This window comes from Vulpes lagopus, chromosome 5 (genome assembly GCF_018345385.1).
Source record: "Vulpes lagopus strain Blue_001 chromosome 5, ASM1834538v1, whole genome shotgun sequence".
NCBI classification, from domain to species: domain Eukaryota; kingdom Metazoa; phylum Chordata; class Mammalia; order Carnivora; family Canidae; genus Vulpes; species Vulpes lagopus.
In genome coordinates, this window is record NC_054828.1 from 127,546,588 (window position 1) to 127,572,226 (window position 25,639).

The 25,639-nt window shown below is 44.9% G+C and overlaps 1 protein-coding gene across 1 annotated transcript in view; it reads left to right on the forward strand.

Moving 5' to 3' along the window:
• Positions 1-4,702: 4,702 nt before the first annotated feature.
• MBOAT2 (membrane bound O-acyltransferase domain containing 2) overlaps positions 4,703-25,639 on the forward strand; it is a 125,856-nt gene continuing 104,919 nt past the window's right edge. Inside the window, exon 1 of the mRNA XM_041756859.1 lies at positions 4,703-4,897. Coding sequence (XP_041612793.1) covers positions 4,823-4,897 — 75 coding nt within the window. The 5' untranslated portion in view covers positions 4,703-4,822. The remainder of the gene's footprint in view (positions 4,898-25,639) is intronic.

A 25,639-nucleotide genomic window follows, 5' to 3' on the forward strand; every position in this document is an offset into this window, starting at 1 on the left:
AAGGCATTCCTTAGCATGTACCTTATGTTTACCCAGAAGAGTCATCTGTCCAGAAGAGCAAGTCCTTTGACAAGCAAACTAGGTTAGATGTGGTAACCACAGACTTTATATGTAGAGATGATTTTCATTCCTAATTCTTTACTGCCTCGGGCTCTAGCATCAGTATTGTAATCTGTGAAGCAAAACCCAGCATCTGAAAAATGACAGAAATGGAGGAAGGGTTTGAGCAGAAAATACCTACAACACAATATGTTCTTTGACACATTTACCCACGAAGAAGGAAATTTGCTCAAAGTGTTAGGCCTCTGGGGGACTTACACAGAACGTGGTGGGCTGGAGAACCACCAAAGGCTCTCTCTTTGTTGCGGAGCTGGCAACTCCGCTAGTCAGACTAGACTATTTAGAAGAGCAGTGATATGTCAACATATCTAAGGAAGGGAACTCCTCTTATAATTACAGGTAAACAAGAAAAGAACCTGAAATATTAAGCAGAACTGAGAAAATGAGGCCTTCTTGCCCAGCATGGTACCCCAAGTAGATGAAGTCAGTGTTCTTCAGGGTGATGGTAATTATGATGAAATCTGGGGTGGGAATTATGACTTACATTTAATGTGTTTCATAATTTGGACACAAATGCCATTATGCAGACGTGTGGAAGCATGAGGGTTTGTAACCGCTTCTATATAAGGATCAAAGTTTTCAGATGTCATACTTATAAAAAATAAGCACTAAGGTGCTGTTCTTTTTTTATTGAGACTTTACTCGTTCATCTAAAGGTGAAAGAGCTGAATAAATCTATGAGGAAGGTGGAATGTTTCCCCGAGATGATGCACAGATATAACTCAGAAGTCATCACGGGTCGCCGAAAATCATAGACTTCTTGAAGAAGAAGGTCTGATTAGAGATAAATTAGAGGTAGTTCTGAAACCAGAGCAATGCAATTCTCAAACTGGTGAGTGATAGTTTTGTGTGCAGCTGCTAGTCACATAAACCTAGACTGAAGGTAGGCTTAGGGAGACAGAAAAAAAATCTAGAAATCCTTGGGAATCATATAACTTTCGGCAGAGAAGTCACTGTGAGATTAGTTTCTAAATCTAATGTGTACACGGAGGAAACCAAAGCAATTTGTTTGCTGTTATAGGGCCTCGTAAGTGGCAGAGCCAGAAAACAGCGGAGCCAGGACTTCAATGCAGGTCTCCTACCTTTACGGTTTCCTGTGTTTGTTACCTCGTGTTCAGCGTACTTTGTGATGTCCTAACTAAAGCATGTTAGGTCTTAAAGGGTGACTTCCTGAATGTCATTTTTTTGGTCTGTTAGGGTTAGTTTGTAAGTGCTTAAAGATGCCAATCAGTTAAGTGGGGCTTTTATTACGTGTATGATCTAATGCCCTTCATCATCCAAATTATTCTAAGATAAAAGAGCACAAAATGGGCAGAATGATTGCCTAAGAACTCTCCTTTCATGACACATATCATTTTTATGAAACAAAAGCAGCTTAGCAGATTATTCATTTCTTTTGCGTGGTTTCTTCAAAGTTAAAAATAAGTTTATGTTAGCAATCTTTAACTACCAGAGCCGTTTTAGGAGGGAAGAGCAAGGTAGACAGTCATTTTATTATAGGTGAACTCTGCTCGGTGCTCTTACAACTTGGTCTGAGCAACTCTTGTTAAAATGCAGTTGCTATATGGAAACCTCTTCCATGTGAGTTCTTGTCTCTAACGCAAATACTACTCGTACCTTAAAAATAAGTAAGCCTATTGTTAATTTCACGTTCATAGAATACTCCTGTAAGGTAGGAGGAAGTTATATGATCCAGTTTAACAACGAGAAAGTTGAGGCACAGTAAAGTTAAGCAGGTTTCTCAAGTTCACAGTTATTTAGTGGAAACGTCAGGACTAAAATTCGGGTCTTTCTGGACATGTTCTTTTGATTTTAACATTAGAAAAAGGATCTTATTTGGTACTTTCCTTACAGCGCTTCATTTTCTGTTTTGTGGATGACTGTTTTCTTTTTTCGATTATAGCACCCCACAAAGTTCATGGGCATAGCAAGTACTCAATTTTTTTTTTCTTTTTAAGAATTAAGAATGTGAGAATCACTCTTACAGGATGGATGTGATCTGAGGTAGGACAGTGAGGCATTATATATAATTAGTTCAATTATTTCCCCCTTCATCACAGTGTAAGAGCATTCTAGTCTAATTAGCAGACAGTGGGCGGAAGGCCTGCACCAAATTTCCGCTATCATCACAGTTATTAGCTCAAGATACAGGCCTCAGTTTCTTCATTAAAAACATGAAGGGGTAGTGTTTTTAATATGAGAAAACTAGTTTCCATTTTCAGAATTACATTTCTTGGCTGGTAATGAAGAGTTCTTAAGTTTTACCATACACCAGGCACAGCTCTGAGCTCTTCATTTAGGTAAGCTTTTATAACCTCATAACCCATGGTTTTGGTGCTATTATTATCCTCATTTTCATACACGGGAATCTGAGGCTTAGAAAGGTTAAGTAGCCCAAGATTTTGCAGCTAATCAAAGGCAGACACAGCTGAAAACCTAGGTCTGACTCCAAAATATAAGTATTAGTATTACATTGTATTTTACCTATAGCTTTACAACTCTGACAGCCAAATTTTCCAGATGGCTAAAGTCCTCCCTATTGTAGATATGTGGCCACCCCAAATAGAGGTGTATCATGTCCTACTAAGATAAAAATTCAGTCTAAGGAAACTCCTTTTTGTAGACATTATTTGTTCTAGACCTGAGGCTGTATCTGGATGCTACTTTATTTAGGTTGCAATATGTTCCCAACACCCACCTTTTGAGTTTTTTAAATGGTATTTTAATTTTTCCATCAGTTTGTGTGCTCAGACACCTGTAAGCTTTCTCTACGATTCCTCACAGTGCAGAAAAGGAATATTTTTTAACATTATATTAGTAGAGAGCTCCAGATTACTGGTATATTTTAATGAGCAGCCCATTGAACAGGTTCGCTCTCTAATTGATTACAACTCCCATGGGAACTCTACTCCAGGGAGAACGAACTCCCGTTTTGCTTTTTCCTTCTGTCCTTTAGTCAGTTTGGTTGTTAGGATTAAGCTAACCCAACAACCAAGGATTGCTAGGCAGAAAAGGATTGAGCCTTTAGCTCAACTGCCTCCTTTCCAGAGCGATGAGTGAGGTCCAGGGGATTTAGAGGCGCATATATTCATATCTGTGCTGTCTCATCATCCAAGACTCTAGGTGATGGTCTAGTCAACGGAGCCCCTGACAGCTGATGAGAATTTCTGGAGTAGGTTTAAGGGTCAGGAAGAGGGGGCACCTGGGTGGCTCAGTGGTTGAGGTCTGCCTTTGGCCCAGGTCGTGATCCCAGGTCCTGGTATGGAGTCCCACGTGGGGCTCCCTGTGGGAAGCCTGCTTCTCTATGTCTCTGCCTCGCTCTGTGTGTCTCTCATGCATAAATAAATAAAATCTTAAAAAAAAAAAAAAAGATGAGGAAGAAGAGGGCCTCGTGTTTCAAAGATAAAACTAAAAAAGAAGACTACTTGGATCTCAGTCCTTTCTGCGCTGTTGCTGTGCTCTTGTGGCACCTTGCCGCCCTTCTCTGGGACTCCGTCTGACTTGCGGGTGGTAATGGTACTCATGGCGCACGGTGTGGGGTGGACACCGATACCTTTCAGGCCTTCAAAGCACTGTGTAGCCTGTGGCTGAACTCCCATTAACCATTAGCTGTGTCCACCCCAAATTTCAGATTGCTAAATCGTTGCCGGTTGCGCTTTCCTCGATACTCTCTTCCAGGAATCCGAGTCTTGTAGACAAAAGCTGACACTTGCATTTTCAAGGGCCTCAAATGGTGCAGTTTTGTGAAGTCTGGACACACAGCTCCGACATCCCCATCACCTAGACCAGCAGGCGGGCGGCGGGCAGGTGCGCGGAGACTGCACCCGGCGGGGCCCGGGCGGGCGGGCGGGCAGGTGGCCGCGGGGTGTCCGGCGGTCCTGGGGCGGCCGCCGAGTGGCTCCGGGGGTGCGGGGTGGGGTGTCCTGACCCGGGCTCCAGCTGCACGGCAGAGGCACACACGATGGGCGCTGGCTTCAAGGGTGGGCTCCCCCGGGAGGCGGAGGGCCGCCTCCTCCAGGTCGCCCTCCTGGTGGGCCGCCTCCCCGCGGGCCCCCACCTCGCCCTGCGCTGGCTCGACGGCGACCCGCGCGTCGCCCCTTTGTCTGGCGGCCCCTCGTCCCCGCTCTGCTGTCAGGGCCTCCTCCCGGGAAGCGAGGCTGCCCCCGGCTGTGGCGACGCACGGAGGAGGCGGCGAGGGCCGAGGCCCCGCAGTCCCGCCGCGCGGGGCGCCCGCCCACAGCCCCGGCCGCAGCCCTCGCCGAGGCCCGGGAGGGGGCGGGGCGCGGCGCGGTCCGCGCCCTCTGATTGGCTGCGGGCGTCGAGGCGCCGCGCCGCGATTGGGCGGCCGGGCTGTCTGCGCGAGGGCGCGCGAGGTGGGGAGGGGGCGCTGGAAGCTGCTGGAAGTCAGGGGCGGGGCGGGCGGGCGCGGGCGCGGGCGCGGGGGCGGGGGCGCGGGGCGGGCGGGGCGCGGGCGGGGCGCCGGGGGGCGGGGGCGCGGGCGCGCGGGGGCGCCGGGGGGCGGGCCGGGCCGGTCGCCGCCCCCGGCCCCGCCCCGGCCCCGCCCCGCCCCGCGCCGCTCACACCGCGGGCGGCCAGGGGCAGGCGCGCCGGCTGCATCCCCATCCTCGGCGTCGCCCGGCTCGGCGCGCGGGGGAGCGGGCGCGGGCGGCCGGAGCGCGGCGGGCGGAGCGCCAGGCCGGCCATGGCCACCACCAGCACCACGGGCTCCACCCTGCTGCAGCCCCTCAGCAACGCCGTGCAGCTGCCCATCGACCAGGTACCCGCGGCGGCCCTGCCGGCGCGCGCCCTCGCCGCCCCCTCCCCGCCGGTGCCACCCGCGCGCGCGCCCGCCGGGGAGGGGGCGACCCGCCCGTTATTGTCCGCGCGCCGCCCCGCGCCGGCCGCCGCTCCCGCGTGCCCACCCAGCCCCCACCCGGCCCCCACCCGGCCCCCACCCGGCCGTGCCCGTGCAGCCCGGGGGGCTCGGGCACCGACGTGCGCGCGTGCATGCTCGGCCCTGCCGCCCGCCGCCCGCCGCCCGCCGCAGCCGCGCCCGGACCCCGCGACCCCGCGACCCCGCGACCCGGCGACCCGGGGCCGCTCGCAGCGGTGCGGGCACCGGGTGCGCGGCGCAGGGAGGCCGGGGCGTCCGCGCCCCCCGCGCGCGTGTCCGGAGGGTGCCCCTCGGGGAGCCGCGTCGGACGTGCCGCGGAGGAGAGGGGCCCGGACGGCGAGCGGGGCGCGGGGGAGGCCGGCTCAGGGCGCCCCGACCCGCGCCCTGGGACACTTTGCCTTCAAGTGCGGCGTTGAGCGAGAGGCAACAGTTTGCGGGAAGGCAGAGGTCGGGGAGGGAAGTCGGAGCGACGTGGTCACCCCGGGGTCCCCAGCCGAGAAAGTTGCAGCCTTGTCGTTGGCGAGAGGGCACCTTACCCCCCCCCCCCCCGCCCCCTGGAAGAAACAGCCGGACCCGGTTTAGGGAAGGGGCGTTTGAGTGTGTGCGAAAGGCCTCAGGGTTGTTAAGGAATAAACAGGATTGTAATGGCAAAAGCAGCGCCATTTTTATGGAGAAAAAAGTTTGGAAGTAATTTCTCCGAGTGACATTTAGGGTAGTGGTTGGGGAAGGGGAAGGGGAAGGGGAAGGGGGCGGCCGAGCTGGAGAATTGCCCTAGCCCCAGGCTAGAGGTGATTACCTGAAATTTCTGCTTAAAAGTGTTTCAGGTGTACTCCATCCAGAGGGGGTTGTACTTTGCAAGGGATCCTGGTTCCTTTTCTTGGGAGTGTTGCTGTCAGGTCATCAGGGATTTCATTTCTAAGACAGGATTCCTCTGTGTCCACACTCGGTTTCATAGCAGCAAGATGGGAAACCACTCCTGGGCCTGACATTATGACATTAACTTGCTTTGTGCTTGACTGTTTTTTTTTTTTTGAAGACTGAAATGTGCCTGAGTATATAAAAAATTTCTGCCTTCTGTTTGGACCTGAATCCCTTATTTCTATTTCAGTCCTAATTTTTGATTCCTGGTAAAGTACCTATGCCCTGCAAATCTTGAGCAACAGTTCTAACGCTGTCATGCTAATGAAATACGAGCCGTGAAATTAATCATGTACTCTAAGAAAGTAGTCCTCTCTGTTTATTAATAAACTGATGAGGACCTAGGGTTTTTTTTTTTTTTTTTAAATTTTCTTGGCCCCTGTGGAGGATTCTCACTTTTCCAAACTGAAGTACAGTATGACCTTTTAGTGTATTACACTACTGACTTAAGTAGGTTGCTGCCACGGTAGCAGCAAATGGCAGGGATGCAGGATAGGCATCTGTTTAAAAATTTTTTTGATGACGGGAAGCTAGGCCTCAAACTTTTTTCTTTTTAGTTGAGGTGTAGTTGGCATACAGTGCCCTGTTAGTTTCACGTGTACAACATAGTGATTCGACAATTCTGTACATTACACAGTGCTCACCAGATAAGTGTAGTTACCATCTGTCACTATATAACTTTTCATTAATTTTAGGGAACAGGTGTATTCTTTCTTGCTCCGCCTACCATGATGTGTTTTTTTTTTTTTTTTAACTCTGCTAATACCTTTTAATTATATAATGCTTATAACTTTTTAAAGTGATGTAGTATTAGTGAACTCTTGTAAATATCTCAGCAATCCAGAGCAAGCTCTTCTCAGTACTGAAATAAATAGGAATCTCAAGGAAGGGTGACAGGACTAGAGATTTTTGACTTTCCTTCTTATTGCCTGTAGGTCCTGATTTGGTATCTTGGACAACTTTCTTTCTCTGGGGACTACTCTCAATTTTTGCAGCCAGTTGTATTTTGAGTTGTTTCCTCTTCTCTAAGCTAATCTGAAGATGTTGGATTAATAACCACACATGCTTAACTTTTTATAGTGATAATAAACTATTAATTTGAAGCACAAAAAAGTCGACTTTTTTTGCTGAGAAAACTCTTGGAATAATTACAAACTCATGTTGTAGATTGGGTAAAGAGTCATTTAACCATTAAGATTGAGCAAAATAGAAATTAATTTTTCTAACATGTAAATAATTGAGTCCAAGTTGATAGGAAGCCTAAGAATTACTTGTAATCAAATAGTGTGATTCAACAGGAAAAAGACAAATCAGGAAATGAAAAGTGTAAAAATATAACTTGTTAGTATGTTAATTTGGTATGTGCTAATTAACAGTGTTTCGAAAATTTAGGAAATTATAAAAGCAGGTGTTTAATGTCAGAGGAAGAAAAAGACCATGGGGCCAGAGAAATAGTTGAACTCTTGCACAAGAGTGAGCATAGAATTTACAAAATGATAGAAAATACTTGTCTGTATGGAGTATACAAATGTACATTGCAGGCTGTAAGGTAAGAGAGAAGGAGAAATGTTTTGCAGTGAGACCAGGCAAAGCAAAGGGGCAGATCTTGCCTTAGACTCCTGAGTTGGTTAATCCTGAGAATTGCAAAGTGACCTTGAGGTAACCATAGTATTTCTCAGCATGCCTTACATTTAAATAAAAATATTAACTCCAGTATGGAGTGAGGGTAAATGATACTTTAAGTCTCTGATGTTGCCCCTTTCTAGGCCTTGGATTCCAGGTGACTTTATTTCTAGGGTGGTTATCGTGAAAGGGGTGGATGGAGAGTGGATTTTGAGTTAGGACTGAGGGAGAGCTGTGCCAAGACGAGGGCCGGACGTGCTGTGGAGAAGCCATCAGATGTCACTGAATATAATTGTGTTCTTTATTAAGCGCTGATGCGGTGAATTTTTAAAAGACCCCCAAAGTGAGAATGATTACATGTCCCAGACCAAACTATTTTTTAGAGTTTTTTGTTTTTATTTTTTTAGATCTCATCATATCATATGTTCTGCTACATTTGATTGACTTCACTCTGAGTTACCAGACTGACTCTGCTCTGGTAGCCCCAGAGCAGCTATGGTAAAATATCCCCAGCGATGGGGTATCCAGGGTGGCATTCTTGGCAGCCAGTTGGCCCCATCACACGGTCCCATTTGGAGACAGCGCCATCGGTTTAGGGATGGAGCTATTTGGGTGGAGAGAGGACAAGAGGGAGACTCAGATATTTTGAAAAGTTTGGAGGAGGAAGAAAACGATGGGTGGGGGAAGGAAGATGACCTGTTGCAGCTAATCCTGCAAAGTCAGGTCATCATTACAGTGGGTGACACCTTACAGTTTACAGATCTCTTTCACAGCATTGTATGATGTAATTGAGCCTCACAATACCTTGTGAAGTCAGATGAGATTCAAGGTCTGATATATTTTAGCTGGATGTATATATGTTATATATATGTCGTACATATTATGGTATTAACCATTTGAGTAAGAGGTCAATTTTAACTTATAGTCTTAATATGTGGCAAATAATTTTGGCAGATCACTGTTGTAGATCTGGATTGCCAGTATATTTTGGGGGGAGATAGTGGAGATAAAGAACTTACCAGATACTGAAGTTCTGGTGGTAATTGTTGGAATAGAGAAAACTCTGTGTGTCTGTAAGAGAGAAAGAAGTGTGAATGGAGGCTTATAAAATCCTGTTTTGTTTTTGGTCAATTTGTTGATTGACCTTTTCTGTATATTTTTCCCACTGTACGATATAGGCATCCAATGGAGTGAAGGAATATGTCTGGGAAAAGAGTAGTTTCAAATATTAGCTTATTTAATCCTCCCATAGTTCTGTGCTATGATGAACCCCATTTTACAGATGAAGAAATAAGTGGAGTTTTCAGCATTGGGCCTTTGTAAGAATACAGCTTTTAGGGGGAAGAAGGTGAGTAACAACGAAACAAGCCAATCAAGGATTGATTTTATTTTAAAGCTGCCACTTGAACGCTTTAGGTTTAGGACATAAATATTTAACTCATTTGTCTGTCCTGTCTACTTTTACACCCGTAATGAGCATCAGTCTTCATCACGAGAACCCAGAAAATACTGAGACAATCTGCTGTGGAAGATTCCTTTTAATAAGGAAGGCATATGGAACTAGGAATCTTGAATCTGTATTTTAGGCCCTGTCAGTTAACTAATTTTAGATATGTCACTTTACATAAATGAGTTCCCTTCTGTGTAAAATGTGTGTTGCGCTTAGTTTTAGAATTCCATGATCCTGTGTTTGTTTCATTAGCTGAAGAAGCTGCCCCAAATTCTTTCTGGACTGAGTTGGAGGGAATATAAATAAAAACTTGAGGGAGGAAAAATGGACTAATAAATTTTGAAGAAGTTTGCAACAGTGAGAATTGAAACTGCCTTTCTTTAATCTGAAGCAGCTAAGCAAAATAACCACATGCCCTGAAAATTGCAGTTAACGCTGGTTTCCCTGAATTCTGTCCCTTTATCTGTAGGAAGTAGTAGTGTGGTGGTGGGGTGGCAGAGGCACGATTGGGTCTGCAGCCAGACTCCGCCAGCCCTGTGCTCTTTGGCAGATTACTGTTTTTCTTCAACCCCCAGTCTCCTCATCTGTAAAACAAATAATAAATAACACCTACTTGTAGATTATTGTGAAGATTAAAACACATGAAGTCTCTGTAGAGCGCCTGGCTCCTCGTATGTTTGTTACACCTTTCCTCTCCACGCGTTAGGAACTGTATGTAAGTTAACATCTGTTCATATGTATTCCAGTTTTCATCTTTAGGACTTCCTTTTTTAGGAAGGGAAATAGGAGGTTGAGGTTCAGTCATATGCCCACACAGTGATTAAATTAGGATTAAAAAATCTAGTTTTGAATTTGGAGTCAGAAGTGGTTTTTCTGCCTCTTTACAGCTTCAAGAGTTCTTTTGTCCCCTGCTTTAAAACTTCCTGTGTTGGCCCTGCCTTGAGAGGTACAAATAACCCCAGTCTCTGTTTATGGGGGGTCCATCAGGGCTGACTTTCCAGGGAAGTCATCAAAACGACTCACACACACACACAGCTTTTGCCTGCAGTCAGTTAACAGGTGAGATTCCACAATGAGAGAACTTGATAAGATTTCTTTAAAATAAGACAAGCCATAACCACAGTCCTTGCAAGAGGGATCATTTCATGATTTTAAGGATGACATGGGTCTAGCCTGAAGCCCAGCTTTGGTAAATATGTAGGGTGTGGAAAAGGAGGGCGAGGATCACTAGTGTGTGAAAGGTAGAATCAGGATTCAGGAGATCCGAATAGGCGCCAGCACGCACGCCTTCTTCTTTCTGGGCTTATTAGAATCCTAACCATTCTTCCAATTCTGTGTCCCATGCACCTTGCGAATAAATCTTTCTCTGAATCCTCTCCGAAGTGACTGATTTCTTATTCGAACCACAGAAGTATTTTGGATTTGATACAGTTCCGGCATTTATTCTGCTTATCTATGTATCAGGCAGGGTTCTGGTGGGAGCCAGGTTGAACTAGGTAACCAAGGAGACCTTAAGAACTATTTACTGAGATAAGGGCAGGTTTAGGGAAATCAGCAAGGAGGAGCCCAGTCCCCCAGGACCAGCTCCACTAGGCCTAGAGAGACTGGGAGGAAATGGAGCAGAACCCTAAGGGGGAGCCCGAGGGGCTGCTCCCAGAGGCCTCCTTGAGAAGGGGGTGGGAGAGGTGAATGATACCTTGCACCCCTCCCATCCTCCATCTCCTGCTGGTGTCTCCTTCGAGGGCGCTCGATGCTTTGGGGCCGCAGAATTGAAGTGGAGGGTGGATCTGGAAGGGCATTTAAATACCCACAACAATATGATTACTAGTAAGTATCTTACAATTTTACTCATTTCTCGATCTGCTGAATACAAATAAAAAAAACCTTTTGTCACATCCCCATTCTGTCCTTTTCTCAGTTATTCATTTTGAAAGAATAGTTGATTCTTGCTGTTTCATTTTCCTAATTCCTGTTCACTCTTAGAACCGTTGCAGTCAGTCTGCTGCCTCCAACACTAACAGCCGGGTCCAGCGGCGGCTTGAAGAGATGCACTCATGGTCACTTGCCTGTGTCACACTCCTCTTGGCCTCCACGCTGCCTGCGGCGGTGCGCTTTCAAGAGTGGCTCTGAGACCGCTTGTATCAAAAGTCCCTCCCTCGGGGCTGTTGTTAAAAATACAGATTCCCAGTGTCTACCTAGAACCTCCTGCATGAGATGAGGGCCAGGGAACCAGTGTTTTTGACCAGGCTCTTTCCTACCCCCACCCCCAACCCCACCCCCTATCAGAAAGCTTTTTGAGTCTCCATATTAACTCAAAGGCTAGAAACATGTGATGTGTTTTTAAAATGTTTGTATTTGATTATTTAATGTGTAGCCTCTAAAATAGAACACACGATTATGGTGCTATTGGCAGTAGGATCGCAATATTTGGAAAAATAAAATTCATAGTGTTCTCCAGGCGGTATGGGCCTGAAATGGGCCAGGTTTTTTGTTGAATGAGGTACACGCCTCGCTTCAATCCTGTTGTTTATCTCTCGTGACTGTGTATAACCTCAGGTATAGACGGTGTCAGGAGTTAGAAGGTGGGCTCCTCCCCAGATATGAGGCCTGCCTGGTGAGAAGTGCTGTCCCCCCGATTGCCAGCCCTACTTTGAGAACCTCGGACGGCGGGCTGAGAACCTCTTGGTGTGGCCGCTCACTCCCTTATATTATCCAGAGCACGGCTGTTCCAGCCAGGCCGCGCGGCAGCGTGCCCAAGGCCTCGCGTCTACAGGTGGTGGAGCGGGAGTTTCAAGCCCGGTCAGCTGCTGCTTGCGGTACCTGTGTCCTCAGTCACTTGATGTTCCTTCCGTTGCGTTTCCTGTCTTTTGACTCCGCCTTGGAGTAAGCTGTTTCCCCTGCAGCCCTCCCGCTCCGCCTCTCCCCTCGGCTCCGGGCTCCCACCCGATGGTCCCTCCGTGGGAGTGGAGCAGAAGCCCCCCCATCATCCGGATCTGTCTTTGGGAGGCGTTAATGGGCACATCTCGGGGCTCCCCCCTTTCCTGGGGCTCCTTCTCACACGTGGTTTCCTGCCCACTCTAGGAAGCCCTGTTTGGTTTCGGGGGGTTTGGCCACCGTCGCTGATGAGAGCTTCCCAGCAACTGCCTCGTGTCCCTCCTGCTTTCACCTCTGAGGGCACCTGCAGCACTTTTACCCAGATGATTTCATTTGCTTATTTTATTTCATTTATTTCATTTTCTCCCTGCTGGGCCATCAGTTGCCTACGAATCGGGGCCTCCTCTTACTCACGTGTGCCCCTCATGCTTCGGACCAGCGCTGGCTCACTTAGGCCGCGCTTGGGATGAGGGCACCCCCGCGGCCAAGAGCACAGATTGGCACCGGTGACCGTCACTTACTAGCTGTGGCCTTGGCATCCACGGATCTCTGGTAGGCAGGAGGGTCCTGGTCTCTGGAATGGGGCAGCCGGTGGGCCCTGCGCCTCGGGGTGGGCTTGGCGGGGCGGAGGTGGCTCCCTGGGCGCGGCCGAAGCTCGCTGGTGGCTCCCGGACTCCGCAGGTGCCTTTCCCAGGTGGTGGCCGCCACAGCGTCGGCCCGCGAGCTCGGGGGTCTGGGGGTGCGTTTGCGGCCATCCCCGGTGCCCGTATTTGAGCGTCCGGTGTGCCGGACAGTGTGCTGGCCCTGCGGATCCGGAGAAGAAAGTGGCTGCAGCCTAGAGCAGCGATTTTAAGACTATTCCAGAAGCACCACTAGCAGGGGGAGCCGGTGCCCAGGATCGGGGCGGAGGGTCTGGGTGAGGAGCTCCTAGGAGTGGACAGGGGGCCTGTGCACTTGTGCTCCACGGGACCCCGGGATCGTTTTCGTGGTTGCTCTTCACTGGGTGACGCGCTTCCTTGTCCCTGCAGCCCAGCTGGCCAGGGGCTCCCCGCGTGGGGTTCAGGTCCCCCCGTGACTTGGTGACCTCCAGCGTCCCTGGCCTGTGAGGCTTACTGAAGCCTGCACAGCTGACCCGTCGTTCCCAGGGAAGCTCCACCAAGCCTTTTGGCTGACTTTATTTTTTTGGTAACTTAAAAGGAGATTGGGAAAGCCTAGAAGAACTTTGGAGGGCTGCGACGATTGTTCCAAAGGAAATGAAGATAACCCCGAGAGGTACCAGCATTCTCAGCGAAATGACTGCAGCGTCTGGTGATGCGGGAGATTAGGAGTGGTTGAGAAGAGAGGCTTTATCAGGAGATTGGGAAGAAGCCTTCAGACTGCGTAATTGTCTTTATTCAGAAAGAACAAAGGGCTGCCGCGGGTGCTGTGCCCTCTCCCCTTCCAGAAGGACTCCTTTGGGGTATATGCCCCCTGGCCCAGGACCAGCCGATCCAGGGAAGCCCGGGCCAGCAGCAGGTGCCACCACTGGATCCCCTCTAGCAGCCAGCGTCCTTGTGGACTGAGGAAGCCAGGGGACCCCCAGCTGCCAAACAGAGGGACCTGACTTTTTTGTGAAGACGCAGGCCTCTGACCAGCTCGCCTTGCCCCTGTCTAGGCAGTGGACAAAATGTCACATACTTTATTTTAATCCACAACCCCATAGAAACCTAGTTTTTAGAGGATTTCTGTGTGAAACTAGGTATTTATGGAAGACTGGACTTACAGATAATGTATAATTTTAGGTATATTTAAGTTACTCAGTTATATGTGTATTAAATAACTCTCTGCTTATACAAACAACAAACTCTGAATCCTTTTCCTTTTTTTAAAAAATATTTTATTTATTTATTTATTGATGAGAGACACAGAGAGAGGCAGAGACACAGGCAGAGGGAGAAGCAGGCTCCCTGCAGGGAGCCCGACGTGGGACTCGATCCCGGGACCCCAGGATCATGACCTGGGCTGAAGGCGGCGCTGAACTGCTGAGCCACTCAGGCTGCCCTGAATCCTTTTCTTTTTGAAACTAAATTATATGTAAATCTACATACATGAAAGATACTTAGGTGATACCTAGGTTTTTCTTTTTTTAACTTATTTAAATTAAGTTAACATACAGTGTATCATTAGTTTCAGACGGATACTTATTTTGTTAAAACTGAAGGGAAAGGCTCTGCCTTTTTGCAAAACCACAGGTCTAGTGGGTGCTCAGTGGTGATTGAATTGAATGCATTGAATTTGACAATATTAAATTTCAAAGATAAATGTAAAGTCCTGCAATGAAGTTCTAGAAATTAATTGTATAAAAGGAGAATGGCCTGAGACCAGCATTAAATTTTATGAGTAAACCTTGGGAGAGTTTTTGTTGATTGGAAGGTGCCATTTAGCTGACCAGGTCACAGGTTAGGTGAAGTAGTAACGCCAAATTAAATTACAAATTTGGATGTCTAGAGGTCACTGGGCAAGGAATGTAAATGAACATAAATGTAGGTGCAGCCTTTTATGAGGTGCGGACAGCATGGCCATCTCTAAAAAGAAAGCCCTCCCTCTTGCTCATGGTTACGAAAGCTGATTTTTCAAGCGAAGCTGGAATGCTAGCTAGATTTTTGTGAAAATACGATTTTTAAAATTTTGGCTAAAATATGCTTACGTTTTCTTTCTTTGAGCTCGAACAACACGTGTAGGCCAGATTTAGCTTATTGGCCATTAAGAAGTATGTAGCAGTTTCTGTTACAGTTGAGGGTGGGGAGTCTGCTCTGAAGTGTATCGGTCTGGAACATGAACCAACCAGATTATAACAATAGTCAGCACCCAGGACTAGAGAATCTCTGTCATGCAGTAGTTGAAGAAGTAATTCTTTTATTTCATCACTTGGTAATTTCATCCTTAAATTGGCCAATAGAATTTCAAATTAAGTTTCACCTGACTAGTTCTTTTCCTTGGGAGTGGGTCACATCTTGGAAATAATCTTGAAAGTTGATATCCCTCTATTTTTTATTTTTAAAAGATTTTATCCATTTATTTTAGAGAGAGCTAACAAGTAGGGAGGGGCAGACAGAAGGGGAAAGAATTCGAAGCAGACTCTGCACCAAGCATGGAGCTGAATGCGGGATGTGGGGCTTGATCCTACCACTGTGAGTCCCGGACCTGAGCAAAAACCAAGGCTTAGATGCCCAACTGATTGTGCCACCCAGGTGCCCCAGAGAGTTAATATCCCTTTAAAGAGGGAAGGTTGGAATCTTACACAACTATCGTCTCATTCTTTAGGCAGATCTAGTATTACAGATTAGATTAATTGATCTAAGTTGTCCAGGCTGTTTTGTGGGGTGTGACATTAAAAAAAAAAATCTAATAGGGAATAAAGTAATATTTGAAAATATTTGATTGTATAAGCCCCTGCCACTTTTTCAGTTTTGTTAGAGTGTACATTGTATTTTGGCTGGTGTGTTTTGTCTTGTGATAACTATTCAGGGTTTGGAGTTTAAGTTTAATCTACAGTTGCTTCACTGTGAGTCTTAGCATGCCTTTTCTAATACTAGGACTGGCACAGCTGTTCATGTTAGCTGCTTACCAAGAATAGAAATAACGAAGACTTTCAGTGTCTGAGTAGAGCTGAGAAGATGAAGGTAGAGGGCAGGGTGAAGATTCCCTTGCTGATCCTTAGTATCTTTGGAGATAAGAGGTCCCTAGTCTAAGATGATAATTTTGTTCTTGTAAAATATTTTAAAATCACATAGTAAGAGAAAGTCTTAGTATATTTGGCATCAAGAAATTGAGCTTCAGCCTTCCATTGGATTTGAATGCAAATTCTGATAAACTAATCAAAATTGAAAGAGAATTTTGGGTATTGTCAAACTGGATATTTGTTACAATTTGCAATATGGCTTGGAAGGATTCCATTCTAAAGTGGTTTCTTTTTTAAAGTGCAGGAAATATAAATTAATGGAGAAATACAGTGTTCTAAGAAGGTTTTTGGCACAGACTCAGAGTTTACCACATAGGATATAAAGTAATTTATAAAGTAATTTTGGTAGCCAACACTTGAGTAGATTTAAAAAAAAAAGTCCTCAGAATATTAAAGACCAAAGGATGTTGGGACCATTTCAGCAAAGGCAGAATAAATTGAAATAATGCCCAAAGCTGGTCCTGGATTATTTTCCTTTCTGTATTGATTTTATTGAAAACAAGGACCTCTGGAAAACAATGAAAATGTTAAACTGCACTTCCCTATTTTGTTCCTAATACTAGATTAGGGAGATGTATAATATTGAAGTTTTAGCTCTTGTAAAACGAAAAAAGGCCCTATAGGTCAGTGTGCCTTGGCTAGGTTGGTGACGTGGATTAGCAAGTAGATTAGCCATCTCTGTTTTGGACAACAGACAGTGTGCAACAGGGCCTGGCCCAGCAAAGGAAGGCCAAGTGTGTGGTGTATTACTGTAAGTCCTATCCTGGGACGGTGGACGATGACCAAAATCCAGAGACTTCTCTGAAACTGGGGATCAAGTTAACGAGATAGTAGTCATGTAGGAGATAAACCTTTGATAAATTGGTATCATTCTGAGAGTGACTATGAAAATTTGTAAATTGTTGGAGGGTGGTAATCTGCAGCGAATGTTCATACTTTTAGAACATTTTTTTTTAAAGACATTATTTATTTATTCGTGAGAAACACACACACACACACACACACACAGAGAGAGAGAGAGGCAGAGACACAGGCAGAGGGAGAAGCAGGCTCCATGCAGGGAGCCCGACGTGGGACTCGATCCCAGGTCTCCAGGATCAGGCCCTAGGCTGTAGGCGGCGCTAAACCGCTGAGCCACCAGGGCTGCCCTAGAACATTTTTTTTTTTTAAAGAGGAAAGTTGCTGGGTGATGGTAACACTTGAGGTGTTAGGAATCACCATTTTGGTGGGAAAGAGAAAGAAGGATAAGTAGATATGGCTTACTGAGTACGTTGTAGGCCACGGGTTTATTAGGTCCTGGATGTGAAGATGAGTAAGAGCTGGTTCTGGCTCTTGAGCTGCTTGTGTAGCACGAAGAGAAAGATTGACAAATGTTTACAGCATGTACGTGAGCATCAGAGGAGATGTTGGGATTAGTTTGGATAAAGCTGCTACAACAGAGAAGCCCAATAATGTCAGTGACTTTGAGATAGTTTATTTTTCTTAGGTATCAGTTTGATGCAAATGGCCTAGACTGGTGGATAGTTAGGCACCACCTGGTCATCCAAATACCCGTATTTCTTTCAGCACATTGTTCTTCTACTGGGGCCTTATTATCAGCCTGATTGAGGCTGGTTTGTGTATGGCAGTGGTCGTCCTTAAGCTAGAGGTGACACGAGGATCCTCTGCTGCACTTGCTGAAACACATTGCTGTGCCCTATGAACAGGTTCCAGATCGGGGCCTGACAATTTGCCAAGTGTACTGGGTTCACAGGTGATGTTACTGCTGCTGCCCTGGCGACCATACTTTGAGATTTTGGAGGGTTCCAGTCCTCCAGCAGGAAAGAAGGAGAGAGAACCCAAGTGGTCAGTCATTGGCCAGAAGTGGCACATACGTATCACTGTGACTCACATTCCTTTTGCTAGAGCTTTGTCTCATGGCCACAGGTCACAGCAAGGGGATGGTTGGGAGTGGGTCTAGGGGCTGGTAAATGTCACCTACCTGGGCAGCCGTGTCCAGCCACACTTCTGCTACTGTGTAAGAGCAGGACAGGCTCCACCCCACTCTGGAATCATCTAGGGAAAAACAGCTGTAACTCAGGGCTGGTTTGGCCATGCAAGGTAACACTGGAGATAGAATCTTGAGGGTTGAATTTTCCTGACATCCCAGGGAGGTTGCACAACTTGCATTTCAGGAAACTGTTTGCAAAGGAAAGGAGGGCAGGCTCACTCCTTCAGTAAATACTGGTTGCTGGTCAGGCTTTGTGTGAGGCCTGGTACTGCAGGGAGTCAAAGTAGAAGGGCAGGGGCTCATGATGCCACTGATTAAAAAGCAAATATGCTTCATGCATTAAGACTCCAGTGGTTAAGATCATAGGTGCAGGAGTCCGCGCGGATTCAGGTTGTGGTTCTGCCACTAAGCAGCACAAGCCATGTGCGTCGCTTGGGCCTCACTTCTGTACCACAGAGCAAGCGCTCCATGAACGATGGCTCCCATTGCACCTTTGGTGGGCACTGCTCGTGTGAAACAAAATCTTCGCTATGAAGTCTCTGCTGGATGGCTGTCTGGCTTCTCCTTGAGCACCTCTGTGATGGAGAACCTGCTTCCTTTATTTGGCCAGTTCCACTTCTGGATAGCTGTAGCTGTGAGGGAGTTTGTTATCCTGGGGCCCATAAACTTTCTGAAATAATCCAGAAATGCTCTGATTAAGCCCATTTCTTCATGGTCACCTTTCAGGTCATTGGAGACATTCCATTCTTTCTTTCCATGGTTGGCCGATGAGCAACTGCACTTTAGTAAATTAGATTTCGGTACCCCTCCATTTTCTAATATGGAATGCGTGGGCTTATGCGTGAATACATGTAGCTTTCCTGGGATGGATGCCCTGCAGCTACACGTTCAGTTTCCAAGTGTTGCTCTCTTGAGAGTATTGCATTGTTGGCATACTCGTTTGAAGATTTATTGCTTTTTTGCCTCTATTATTTACTAATATGTACGAAATAATAAAAACAAAATTACTGATTGAGTAATGGAGCATGTTCTCATAAATGATACGTTTGAATGAACATGATATGATAGATGATGATAGAAACCATTGGGCATGCCCCAAATGCCACTCTTTACGACCCAGTGGCCTCATTGTACACAGCTGGCTTATTGTTCAGGTGTGAAAAAAAAGAGTATACCTGAAGAACATGGGTGAAATGCTGGAAATGTGTCATCTAAGATTGTGTTTAAATCTTGTGTCCATCAAGTCACATTTTTGATCAGATGTCTGATGGTTGAATGGTTAAAATCAACAGTAAGTTAAAGCTGAATATTATCCAGGCAAATCTCAAGAGTTTCTCTGTCCTCAACTCCTAAAAATGATTGACAATGTCTTCTAATTATTTTGGCAAACATTTGTTTCCCTCCATAGATTTGAAACAGTAGGAATTCTCTTCTTAAACATTCTTATGAAGACTGTTGACTTGAGGTTTAATTAGCGAGAACAAAACATGTTTTGGATACCCTAGTTCTCATTCACACCTCCCTTTTCTTCATAGTCCTGAGGTATTTTTATTGTGTGTGTATGATTCATTGTGGTTCATATTGTGAGTTTAGAGTTTTTCTGCTTGTGAAATTGAGATGGTGGAGCTGATTATTCTGTTTTTAATTCATTCTTAGAAGATGTGTAGAATTCCCAAATAGAGCATTTTCATTAAAAAAAGGTCATTTTTCATGACTTGAATGGAACTAAATAACAGTTTTGGCACTTATTAATTATAACAGCAGTTTACTCCTGTGGTAAGAAATGTGTAGTTATAGCTCACCTGATAGATAGTAATGTGAAAATCCTACAAGGTGAATTTACAAGTTAAATGTATAATGCTTAACTATATATATTTGAAAGTAAATATTCATCATGAAAAATAAATGTGAGTGACATGCATTGTTTGTATTATTGGTGTTACTTGGCTGCTTGGAGATAATGATAGGTTAGGTTATCTCGGGAGATAAAATTGAGATAAGTGAAAAATTCAAGGATACCAGGAAATAGGCCTTTTACCGGCTAAGACCCAAACCAAAGCAGCGCAGTGGCTTTAGGCTGAGTCAGCAGGGCAAAACCAAACTTCAGTTCATCTGTAACTTGAGAAGTGGATGAAATTAGGTATTTCATATTTTTTTTTTTGCTCTTTGGGAGCTGATTCTTCTTATATTACATATAAATTCATTTGATATTTGTGCATTTTTATTTCATTTGTATTTTTACCAACGATGTATTATGTACACTATAGGCAACTGAACTTAGTTTGTATATTTTCTATCTGATTTAAAAAGTAATACATAATTCCTTGTGTAAAATTTGTAAGATACAGAGTATACAGATAAAAATTGGAAAATCACCCATTATTCTTCCAACTCAGAGGCTACTTTTGCTGACTCCTGTATGAGTGTGTGTATGTATGTGTACACATTTATGTATTTAAACAAAATTGAGTACATCCTAAATGTTAAATTTTTGTGACCTTCTATTTTTACTTAACATTTTGAGAGTCATTTCCAATTTTATTAAATTTCTTTCCAGGGATGCCTGGGTGGCTCAGTGGTTGAGCGTCTGCCTTTGGTTCAGGGCGTGATCCTGGAGTCCTGGGATCGAGTCCCATGTCGGGCTCCCTGCATGGAGCCTGCTTCTCCCTCTGCCTGTGTCTCTGCCTCTTTCTCTCTGTTTTTCTCATGAATAAATGAATAAAAAAAAAATCTTAACAAAATCGCTTTCCAAAACTTATATAATATTCCAACATTTGGGTGTACTAGTTTAATTATTCCTCAGGTTGTATATAGTTTTTTGTTATCATTTTGCAATAAACTTCCTTATGTATCCATTTGGTACAAACACCTGTTTATTTCCTTAGAATAAGAAATTTCTTAGGTTTGAGGCAATAGGCAAAATTACTGTTTTTTTTTTTTTTTAAATAATTATGAGAACTTTTTCTTTTAATTATCACAGTTTATTTTCTTCTTTAATATTTTTAATCACGTTTTCACTTTTGAAAATTTCTTCATACTTACACCCTTTAGAAGTTACCTTGTCTTGGGGCACCTGGGCAGCTCAGTTGGTTAGGCAACCGACTTGAAAAAATTTCTTTTTTAAGATTTTATTATTTATTTATTTATTTGACAGAGAGAGAGAGAGAAAGAGAGAGAGAGAGAGAGAGCGCACAAGCAGGGGGGAGCAGCAGGCAGAGAGAGAGAGAGGGAGCAGCAGACTCCTTTCAGAGCAAGAAGCTTGATGTGGGACTCGATCCTAGGTACCAGGGATCATGATCTGAGCCGAAGGCAGATGCTTAACTGACTGAACCACCCAGGTGCTCTTAAGCATCTGATTCTTGATCTTGGTTCAGGTCTTGATCTCACTGCCATGAGTTCGAACTTAGTTAAAAAGAAGTTACCTTGTCTTGTTCTCCTGTGTGGGAGTGTTTTGTATGTAGGAAGTTGTCAGGGCTGCCCAGCTTGGGTGAGTGTCCACTCACAACTGGGAATGTGCTTCCCTTGCCCCTCCACCTCCACCACTTGGTTGAAGGATTAAGAAGAGGCCCCATCGTAGGTGCTATGTGGCTCTTTATATCCCTTGCCTCTGGCTGGCACTGAGCGAGGGGCTTTTTTGTACACTGTTTTTGTAAGCCTTGGTTTACCAGGTTGTTTCCCCGACTAGACTGAGCAAGGTCTTTGGTGCAAGAACCAGGGATCCGTTCAACGTGCCTGCCTACATCTGCAGGCGTTTGTCAGATGTCTACATTGCCTTCAGGTTTTAGGATGATAGTTCCAATTTTTAGAAAAATGATACTAAATTAATTTTTAAGCCTTCAGACCATTTGGAAGTCTACCAGCAATTTTTTTGTTTGTTTTTAAAACAAATCAGTTACTCAAAAGCATTTCTAGAATTTCGGTGTCATGCTTAACGTCTTCATGGTATTTGCTTACATGTTCTCATTCCAGGGTCCTAGTTTCTTACTCCACTTTGTGTGGTGGTGAGTTAGACTTTAACATGAAAAGGAACCACGCCAGTTGTGGATTGGATGGTATGGTCGGGGGGATGCTGGAGGCTGGATATCTGCCTGCCTTATGCTCAGAGGTCACCCTGAACTACCTCTAATGAGGTGTCATGGTTAACTGAACAGACGCGTCCATTTTTCCTTCGTTCTCCTTTCAGTGAGTCCTGCCTCATGTTTCTGACAATAATAGGGAGATTCCACTCCTCCTTGGTTCTCTACCTGTACATGAAGAAGAAACAAAAATTGTCATATTACTTTAGGAAATGTAAAGAAAGTGAAGATAGATATTTAGGACAAGTCATAGGTCCATTGCTTGCTCAGGGTCCCTTGGGGAGACTAGAGCCCCAAGTCCTGCCATGATTGGGCCCTGCCAACTTGTTTAACCTAATTTCTTAGAGGTTTTTCTCCTTTCGGTTTCATCTACACTGGCCTCACAGTTCTTTGAATATTTGAAGCATGTTCCTGCCTCAAGGTCTTTGCACTTGGTATTCCTGCTCAAGGAATATGGCTTACTCTCTCGCTCAAGGCCTTCTAGAGGAGGCCTTCTCTGAACTCCCCATTTGGAAATAGAAACTCCAGTCATTTTGGGGTGCCTGGGTGGCTCAGTTGGTTAAGCGTCCAACTCTTGATTTCTGCTCAGGTCATGTTCTCAGAGTCACGAAATCGAGTCTGGCATTGGGCCCTGCGCTCAGTCAGGAGTTAGTTTTGAGATTCTCTCTTCCCCTCTCTCTCTACTCCTCCTCCCACTTGTGCTCTGTCTTCTAATCTGTCTCTCTCTAAAAGCAAATAAACAAAATCTTAAAAAGAAAAAAAAACCTCCTGTCATTTTTCTGTTTCTGTTGTGTTTTTAGAAATATTGACCTACATTATTTTATACATTTTGGTATTATATATTCATTTGTTTACTGTCCATTTCTCTTACTAAAATGTAATCTCCATGAGAAGGGACTTTGTTTTTTCCAGTAGCATCTGAGACAAGGCCTGGCACATAGCAGTTGCTTAATACGTATTTATAAATGAACTATGAACCTGATGATTATTTGTATTTTTTAGGTTTCATTTCCTAAAGCTAACCGAACATCATTTATCAGCAGCAAATGATGGAGCAGATGACCTGTCTTAGCATTAACTTCTATTTCCTTTTTGTCATTTTACTTTAAGATTAATGCATTATCAATTGGGAAATGTATTTTTTTCTTGTTGAGAGGCAGCAGTGTAAAATGGTGGTAGGGCTGCTTTTTAGGTAGAAAACCTGAAACTAGTCATTTAACCTCTAAACTGGAGATGCTTCAGTTTCCTTGTATGTAGAGTAGAGATAAAGGTAATGTTGAAGAGTTTTAGAATTTAGTCATTAATAACCCACTTTTACCAAATTTAGGCCAGAGAGAGAGAGTGAGAGAGAGAGAGAGAGAGAGATTTATAAGAGTCACTAGACAGTGGATCAGATTGTCAGGCCTACGGACAGAACCTGGCTTGGAAGCTGTGACTTACAGGTGCTGCCCAGCGGAGTTCCTAGTGCTTTGCTCCTGGAAGTAAATTTAACTCCTCCAGTGCAGACAGAGCTGGGTGTCTGCAGGTTTCCCCTAGAAGAAACACAGCTTCCCAGCAAACTTCCCACATAGCAAAATAGGTTGTAGGTTGGCAGGTTTAAAGAAAGCCCAGAAGGTTAAGTGAAATCGCTCCTCCTCTGATGGGAAGGAGTAGGGCAGGCAGGTGTGTTACTAGGAGAAACATAACACCCCAGAGAATAGAGGGTCCCCCAACAGGTGGTACCTACTGCAATGAGGGCTTTTATAAGATCTTTGCTTGGTGCAGAGTTTGGAGCATAGGAAGTACTGAATAACTATTAGTCATAATTAGTGTTGTAATACCTCTTTATCATAATGGACTGTAATATTTTTTTTCCCTATGTACTTACTAGACTAGCTTACAAGCTCTTGGGAGAAGAAACTCTTGGTTCTCTCTTGAATCTCCGGTGCTAGGTGATTTCGTGTTGGTATGTAGCAGTCAGGGACTAGGTATTTGTTTGAGAAGTACGGCATGGTCAATGTACATAGGGCATTGGAGTCAGAAAAAGAGGTACCTGCTTTAAATTCTTTTTTAAACCAAGAGGAGATACAAAAAAGTCAACACCAAGAAAGGAAACTTGACTAATACATATATATTTAAGGCTTTCAACAGTAGTAGTTAAAATAACTTCTGTTTCATCGAAGAATGCAGGTAAGCAAAATAACACAGACCTTGAATATTTCGTCTAGATTTTACAGTGTTTTTCTTCTCGTGAATAGGTAGTAGGAAAGAAGTTAGGCTCCTACAGAGTGATGGGTAATTTGCAAATGTTAATATTAGGATGTATTTTCTAATTAAAAAGTAAAGACAAAGTAGGAGAAATTAACACTGAAAAACTACAGTGAAGTCTTTTTTTGGATATACCTCATTAACATTGAACCATTTTCAGCAAATACCGTAAGGGAGAGTGTATGTATGTTGATCAAATTTAAGAAGACAGTAAGTTCTGGTCAATGGCAGATAACATTACTAGACAGTCGCTAGCTGTCCCAGCTGTCTTCTCTGTTAGACATCCTTGAATCTGAGCTCTCTGTTGTCCTCAGCGTTGCTTCTGTTCTAGCATTCTCTGCACCCTGGCAGCGTTGTCACATATTGTTCTGACTGTGCATGGTGACAAGGCGCACGTTGTAATGGTGCTGGCCCTCCCTTCTAGGGTGGAGAGTATTACCTGTTATAACTCCAGCAGAAACACTTTCTTCACCCTGGAGCTTCCCTGGTCTTTTCCAGTCATGATGGCACCTGCACACTCAAATGTCATCTGGCAATCACTCCAGACAGGGTCTCAAAATCAGGTGTGGTGTCAAGATCCAGATGGCCACAGGGAGGGAGGGATACCAGCCCAGAGATCCTCTTGATTTACCAGATGAGGGTGGTTTCACCTGATTTGGCCCTGGATCTCGAACCTTACTGGTAGGTGAAGTCTCATGGTCCAGAGTTAGCCTTTGTATATTAGAAAATGTTGATTTTCTTTTTCATCATGCTTTCTCCAAACTGTTGTAAATTAGTTATATGCAAATTGGGGGGGAGAGTGGACTGAGCATGATCTTTGGTTTTGGCCTCAGCTTGAATCTGGCTCCCCTGCTCTCTGACATTGTCACAGTACTTGAATCTTCTGAGCTTCCATTTCCTCATTTAAAAAATGGGGAGATTAGGAACTATTTTCCAGGTTACCAAGAGCATTATACAGGTAATGGAGGCTGTCAGACACCTTAGTACATTGTAGCTGCTCAACAAATGGCAGTGATTACTGATCATCCTTTCAGCATATGGGCGAATTGTGTGAAAGAGCTTCCATTTCATGGGTGCCCACTCTGTGCTGGGCGAGTGCTAGTTCCTTCTCAGACCTTATGTTCACTCCCTTGTCCCTCCCAACAGCACCACAAATCCACAAATCCACCACAATCCGAACAGCACTCATGTTCAGATAGACAGTATTGGTACTGTCCCTGTGCCTCTAGGCCCTTCCAGCTGCTGAGCAGGGGGCTCTAGAACTTGGATCCGATGAGGTGTGTACTGAGTGGTTCTCATTGCAGTGTACACATGGACACACAAATGCTTTCAACAGGTGGTTGCTTCTTCCTTTTTTTTTTTTTTTTTTTTTAAGATTTATTTATTCCACAGAGAGAGTGCCCGCTCTCGGGTAGGGGGAGGGGCAGGGAGAGAGGGAGGAGAGAAGCTGACTCCTTGCTGAGTGCAGAGCCTGATGCAGGGCTCAGTCCCCCGGATCATGATCTGAACTGGTATCAGGAGTCAAATACTCAACCAACAGAGCCAATCAGTTACCCCAGAGTGGTTACTTCTAAAATGAATGAAGGTATACGAGGGAGATGGTTTTTGTGTGAATTTACCAGCTAGAAAGCAATAAAATCTCATTTTTTAAGAATTATGTATATTTTGGAAATTACTTCTTCTAGGACATAAAATGGAACCCTTAAAAACTGATAGTTTTCATTGG